The sequence below is a fragment of the Procambarus clarkii genome, chromosome 75 (genome assembly GCF_040958095.1).
Source record: "Procambarus clarkii isolate CNS0578487 chromosome 75, FALCON_Pclarkii_2.0, whole genome shotgun sequence".
Taxonomy (NCBI): domain Eukaryota; kingdom Metazoa; phylum Arthropoda; class Malacostraca; order Decapoda; family Cambaridae; genus Procambarus; species Procambarus clarkii.
This window is the reverse complement of record NC_091224.1, coordinates 20,936,485-20,943,415: the sequence shown is the minus strand read 5'-3', so window position 1 is coordinate 20,943,415 and position 6,931 is coordinate 20,936,485. Positions and strand designations below refer to the sequence as shown.

At 50.3% G+C, this 6,931-nt stretch overlaps 2 protein-coding genes across 2 annotated transcripts; both read left to right on the top strand.

Annotated features, from left to right (window-relative positions):
- The first annotated feature begins 4,807 nt into the window (after window positions 1-4,807).
- On the top strand, window positions 4,808-5,239 carry LOC123749055 (uncharacterized). The gene has a single exon (XM_045731166.1). The coding sequence runs from the start codon at window positions 4,808-4,810 to the stop codon at window positions 5,237-5,239; it is 432 nt and encodes a 143-aa protein (XP_045587122.1).
- Window positions 5,240-5,312: 73 nt separating this feature from the next.
- On the top strand, window positions 5,313-5,705 carry LOC123749056 (secreted protein C-like). Its single transcript, XM_045731167.1, has one exon. The coding sequence runs from the start codon at window positions 5,313-5,315 to the stop codon at window positions 5,703-5,705; it is 393 nt and encodes a 130-aa protein (XP_045587123.1).
- The last annotated feature ends 1,226 nt before the right edge of the window (window positions 5,706-6,931 follow it).

Genomic DNA, 6,931 nt, shown 5'->3' with positions numbered 1-6,931 from the left:
ATAACCAGCTGCTGGGCCGGCTAATTACACTCTCAACCTGTTATCTCACCTAACACGTCGAGGTTTTTAACGAAACCATCGTAATATAGACGTTTTCTATGCACGGAGCTCGATAGGTTAGGGGGGTTGCTTGGGTTCATAGTTCAACCCCTGTTGTATTGCATTATTTTGAGGTATAAATCCCCCCCAACGGTCAAAATATGATGTATTATACGTTTTCTATTCGTGGAGCCAGGGTTACGGTCGGACACTTTAGTACAACGTTTTTCTGACGTTGCGACAACTGGGTTAGGTAAAATAATTTAATTGTGTACTTGTGGCAATTCGAGGCCCCAGGCGGAATTAATGGTGTTGAGGGGAGTATAGCAGGCTAAATGTACGCAACTTGTAGTATGCTGGGGGAAAGGGGGGAGGGTTATACTCGCTGACAATACTTGATAAGTGGTTATACTCACCTACATAACTGGGTAACACGTTAACCTACCTGTAATATTGGGTAAATGGGTTATACTTGCCTACAGTACTGGGTAAGGGGTTATACCCACCTACAATACTGGGTAAGGAATTATACCCACCTACAATACTGGGTAAGGGGTTATACCCACCTACAATACTGGGTAAGGGGTTATACCCACCTACAATACTGGGTAAGGAATTATACCCACCTACAATACTGGGTAAGGGGTTATACCCACCTACAATACTGGGTAAGGAATTATACCCACCTACAATACTGGGTAAGGGGTTATACCCACCTACAATACTGGGTAAGGGGTTATACCCACCTACAATACTGGGTAAAGGGTTATACCCACCTACAATACTGGGTAAGGAATTATACCCACCTACAATACTGGGTAAGGGGGTTATACCCACCTACAATGCTGGGTAAGGAATTATACCCACCTACAATACTGGGTAAGGGGGTTATACCCACCTACAATACTGGGTAAGGGGGTTATACCCACCTACAATACAGGGTAAGGGGTTATACCCACCTACAATACTGGGTAAAGGGTTATACCCACCTACAATACTGGGTAAGGAATTATACCCACCTACAATACTGGGTAAGGGGGTTATACCCACCTACAATACTGGGTAAGGAATTATACCCACCTACAATACTGGGTAAGGGGGTTATACCCACCTACAATACTGGGTAAGGGGGTTATACCCACCTACAATACTGGGTAAGGAATTATACCCACCTACAATACAGGGTAAGGGGTTATACCCACCTACAATACTGGGTAAAGGGTTATACCCACCTACAATACTGGGTAAGGAATTATACCCACCTACAATACTGGGTAAGGGGGTTATACCCACCTACAATACTGGGTAAGGAATTATACCCACCTACAATACTGGGTAAGGGGGTTATACCCACCTACAATACTGCATAAGAGGTTATACCCACCTACAATACTGCATAAGAGGTTATACCCACCTACAATACTGGGTAAGAGGTTATACCCACCAACAACACAGGGTAGAGGTAGAAATTTGAATCCAGCTTGGATTATAGTGTGAATCTTAAATCCCATCTAGACAAGAATCCTTGCTGGATTAACAGATAACATGTATAAATAACTTGTTCCGAGTAGCTGGAGGATTTCGATTTGTTTGAGTGCCCTCCCCCCCTCCCCCCACTATAGGTTACTTGTATTAACTACCCACCGACACCATAATGACACCAAAGCACCATACTGCTACGACAGTGACCATGTCGTAGCTCAGTCGATTAGGGCAGCGTCTGGCGATGATCTCGGACGTAGGTTCGAATCCTCGTCACGGCCCTTGTGGATTTGAGCACCATACAGGCATCAACGCCGTATAGTACCAGACGAGAGCACCATGATTGCAACACACACAGCAACATCCCTATTGCACCATAATGGCAGCAAAACACTATACTTGGTCTTGCCGAGGTCTCCCCCGCTAGTCCAGTTACCAACCTTCCACAGCATAATATTCAGGAATTGCTATCACTAACAGCTGTCTTGTTGACAAGTCATTTCAATCGTGAATAAATCAGGGGGGGGGGTCGGACTCCGGGTGGACGAGCTACGCGTCCAAAAACGAGTTTGGTTCCTGGGGCCAGATTCACAAAGCAGTTACGGAAAGACTTACGAACCTGTACATCTTTCCTCAATCTTTGACGGCTTTGGTTACATTTATTAAACAGTTTACAAGCATGAAAACTTCCTAACAATCAACTGTTGTTATTGTTATAAACAGCCTCCTGGTGCTTCAGAGCTCATTAACTGTTTAATAATTGTAAACAAAGCCGCCGAAGATTGAGAAAAGATGGACAGGTTCGTAAGCTGCTTGCGTAACTGCTTCGTGAATCTGGCCCCAGGTTCGTCCGTGAATCTCCTTGATGACGATGGTACGGGTTAACGGGACGTGGCGAACTGCTAGAAATTCGTGTACTGTGAAATGGTCCGTAGAGCTCTCAAATGTAGGATTGCAATTCTTTTTTCCATGTCGTAGCTCAGTCGATTAAGGCAGCGTCTGGGATCCTCTCGGACGTAGGTTCGAACCCTCGTCACGGCCCTTGTGGATTTGTTCGTAGGATTGTATGTCTGTATCTTAGTGACTCGCCTTACTTGATAACTTACATGTTACACCGATCGGCTCCGAGGGAGCCGGTCGGCCGAGCGGACAGCACGCTGTACTTGTGATCCTGTGGTCCTGGTTTCGATCCCAGGCGCCGGCGAGAAACAATGGGCAGAGTTTCTTTCACCCTATGCCCCTGTTACCTAGCAGTAAAATAGGTACCTGGGTGTTAGTCAGCTGTCACGGGCTGCTTCCTGGTGGTGGAGGCCTGGTCGAGGACCGGGCCGCGGGGACACTAAAAAGCCCCAAATTCATCTCAAGATAGCCTACACCTCTCTTAACTGTCCGCCGTTTGTGTGTGCGTTAAATGCATAGTACCGCTGTAACATACGGGTTCAATTGCAACTTACTGGTTCTACCTGCAACATTCCAGCACCAAAAGGGTACAAAATGATGGTGGTACCACAACCACATACCTGCTGTTATCACAGATACCAAAAACATAGTGGTACCATAAACCAGGCGGGTGTAGGCAAACTGCTAATGCAATCTGTATACTCCTACCCCCCCCCCCCCTTCCTTACACTGCTCCCTACCACTACCACCTACCACCTACACTACTACTACCACTATCCACCCCATACAATCGCTCGCAGTTTCGCTTTACTGCCATCGCTACCTGTATCTACCACCACCCACCTATGTTTACAACCTTCCGTCAACCCCACCAGCACCACTACCACTCAGAATTCCCACTGGTCCCAATCCCCACCTGCGCGTATTCCTACCACTACCTATCCCTGGCTCCACTAATCCCCCCCCCACTGCCACCTAGGTCCACCACCACCTTTCCTAACCACGACAATCACTAATTTCCACCTATTTCCTCACTCACCAGTAACTACCGCCACCTATCCTCACCACCATCAAGTCCCACCACCACCTATCCTCACGAATATCACGTCCCACCACCATCTATCCTCACCACCATCAACTCCAACCACCACCACCACCTACCTATCCCCACCTTCCTCCTGCATCTGTCCACCCCCTATCCCCTGGGCACCTCAGCCTGCAGTTTGCTCTGGTGTACCCCAGACCTCGCAAACAACCGACGACCTCGCTCGTTAGGCACAGGGCGCTTTTGAGCAATTACCAACAGCAAGTCACTGGAGACATCCCTCGGCTCGTTAGCGATGTGGTTCCCTTGATTCCCATGCATAAACTCGGTCGGCTGGTCGTGTTGTGAAGGGAGGAAAGGGGGTTGAGGGATTGTTAGTTCACTTGATGATTGTTGGTCAGACCGCGTATCTTCTCCCACAGACTTCCATGTTGCTGGGGGAAAGATTGAAGAGTTTGCATGGTCTGATGGCTAGCGAAATTTAAGGGGTGTTTCTGATTCCACGATTCCACTGAAATAAGAACGTGAGAATAAAATAAATTGCTCGTGGCCTATATTGGCCTATATGAGGTAGCTTTCATTTATATCCGGACGAGACTTGGTCATATCTAAGTCTAACCTGCGCTTGAAACACTCCATTGATCACCCCCACTTCCCCTCCTCCCCCCCCCGTGTTTTGTGTTATCTTTTAATTTGTTCCATATATTAATGCCCCCTGTTTTTCCATATATTAATGCCCCCTGTTTCTCCATATATCAATGCCCCCTGTTTCTCCATATATCAATGCCCCCTGTTTCTCCATACATCAATGCCCCCTGTTTCTCCATATATCAATGCCTAGTGGGCCACTAAGTGGCCCGACCCTGTGATGGTGTGAATGTATGTAAGACCTCCTCTTCCTTCTCCTCTTCCTCTTCCTTCTCCCTTCCCTCACCCCCTCCCTTCCTTCCTTCCTCCTCATGTCCCTCTTACTATTCCCCTCCCTCGGCCTCCTTTCCCCCCCCCCCCCCTCTTTCTCTCCTTTTTCTTCCTCTTCCTTCTGGCCCTCTCCTAGTTGCTTCTCCCTCCTCCTTCTCCATCTTTCTTTCGTCTTCCTCTCCTCCACCCCTCTCTTCTCCTTCCCACCTACTCCTTGTTTCTCTTCCTTCTCCATCCCCCCCCTTTTACTCATCCTTCCCTTTTTCTTCTCATTCCTCATCTTTTTCCCTTTCTTCCCTCCCTCTTCCTTTTCCTTCTAGTTTTCCCCTCCCTTCTAACTTTTCCTTCCTAGTGTCTTCTTCCTCTTTCTTCTTCTCCTCCTCTTCTTTCCCTCCTCTTCCACAGTCCGTTAATGCGTCTGCCATGACGCCAGAGACGGGTCATGCGTCTAGTGCGTCTGTCATGACGCCAGAGACGGGTCATGCGTCTAGTGCGTCTGCCATGACGCCAGAGACGCGTCATGCGTCTAGTGCGTCTGCCATGACGCCAGAGACGGGTCATGCGTCTAGTGCGTCTGTCATGACGCCAGAGACGGGTCATGCGTCTAGTGCGTCTGCCATGACGCCAGAGACGGGTCATGCGTCTAGTGCGTCTGCCATGACGCCAGAGACGGGTCATGCGTCTAGTGCGTCTGCCATGACGCCAGAGACGGGTCATGCGTCTAGTGCGTCTGCCATGACGCCAGAGACGGGTCATGCGTCTAGTGCGTCTCCCATGACGCCAGAGACGAGTCATGCGTCTAGTGCGTCTGCCATGACGCCAGAGACGGGTCATGCGTCTAGTGGTCTTCTATGACGTCAGAGACGGGTCATGCGTCTAGTGCGTCTCCCATGACGCCAGAGACGGGTCATGCGTCTAGTGGTCTTCTATGACGTCAGAGACGGGTCATGCGTCTAGTGCGTCTCCCATGACGCCAGAGACGGGTCATGCGTCTTGTGCGTCTGCCATGACGCCAGAGACGGGTCATGCGTCTAGTGCGTCTGCCATGACGCCAGAGACGGGTCATGCGTCTTGTGCGTCTGCCATGACGCCAGAGACGGGTCATGCGTCTAGTGCGTCTCCCATGACGCCAGAGACGGGTCATGCGTCTAGTGCGTCTCCCATGACGCCAGAGACGGGTCATGCGTCTAGTGCGTCTCCCATGACGCCAGAGACGGGTCATGCGTCTAGTGCGTCTCCCATGACGCCAGAGACGGGTCGTGCGTCTAGTGCGTCTCCCATGACGCCAGAGACAAGTCATACGTCTAGTGGTCTTCTATGACGTCAGAGACGGGTAACGCACGCAGGAGGCCGGCGGCTCGTCATGAAGGTAAGGAAGCGACACATTACCCTGTGCTTCACGAGACTTCCCTCACAATGAAAGGTTTGTGAGGGAGGAATAAATATCTCAAATGGAGGTAAAGGGGGGAGGGGAAGGGGATGGAGGGGTAGGAGAAGAGAGAGATGGAGGGGGGGTAGGAGGAGAGAGGGATGGAGAGGGAGGGGCGAATAATAGCAAGAATAGGAAGCCTTAAAATTTGGAGAGGGGGGGGGGGTTAAAGGGTGGCATCATGATAGCTATATAACCCCCCAAATGGTCAAAAGGGGGGGGGGCGGGGGTCAAAGTTCATGGGTACATACCTGAGTGCTTGACCTGTGAGGGATGAAGTGGCTCTGTGTAGGGATTGGGGAAGGGGGGGAGGGGGAGAGGTAGGTGGAGGGGAGGGTGCGGGTAGTGGGGGGGAGGGGAAGGGGGAGCAGGCTCAAAGATTCTCAGGTCAAGACTATTTCCTTTTTTTATCGTGCTCGAGAGGTTGAATATATTATTTGCTCGGCCCGTTTGATGTGTCTGACAGTAATAGATTTGAGAGCCACAGTGTTATATATGTCGCCCATCAGGTAAACACTCCCCCCCTCCCTCCCCCTCACCCCCAACCCCACACCCCCCTCCCCCTTCCTGCCCCTCTCCCTACCTTAGTCCTTCTCCCCTCCTCCCTTCCCTCTGCTCCCCTACACCTTATCTCTCCACCCCTCCCAACCATACCCCCTACCTGTCCCTCACCCTTACCCCGTCACCCCCCACCATACCCCCCATCACCCCCCCTCCCATCACCTTCATCTACCTCAACATCCTCTTCAAACACCACCCCCCCCTCCCTCACTTTCCTACCCCCCCCCCCCTCACACCCCCCCCCCCCTCCCTACGTAAATATCTCTTTACGACTCCTGAAATAATTCTGAGCCATTCCGTGCAGGCAAGAGAGCGATCTCAACTGTATTTTATTAATATTTTTAGATCCCAATTTGAAAGGAACTGCTCAATTGTACAGTGTTGACGGTCATTTTTAAGAGCAGTCTGTAGCCTGGTGTTGATGGTGCTGTTATCTCACCGTTATCCTGCTGCTTTGGTACCGTTGGACTGTTGCTGTTGCCGTTTTATAGTGTGTTACCGTTGTCTTGTTGGGATACAGTGGTACGGTGCTCTCTGTTACCGTTGTCCTGTTTCTG

What these genes read in the sequence shown, in the direction of transcription:
- LOC123749055 (XM_045731166.1), top strand. Translation starts at nt 4,808, where the DNA reads ATGACGCCAGAGACGGGTCATGCGTCTAGTGCGTCTGTCATGACGCCA.
- LOC123749056 (XM_045731167.1), top strand. Translation starts at nt 5,313, where the DNA reads ATGACGTCAGAGACGGGTCATGCGTCTAGTGCGTCTCCCATGACGCCA.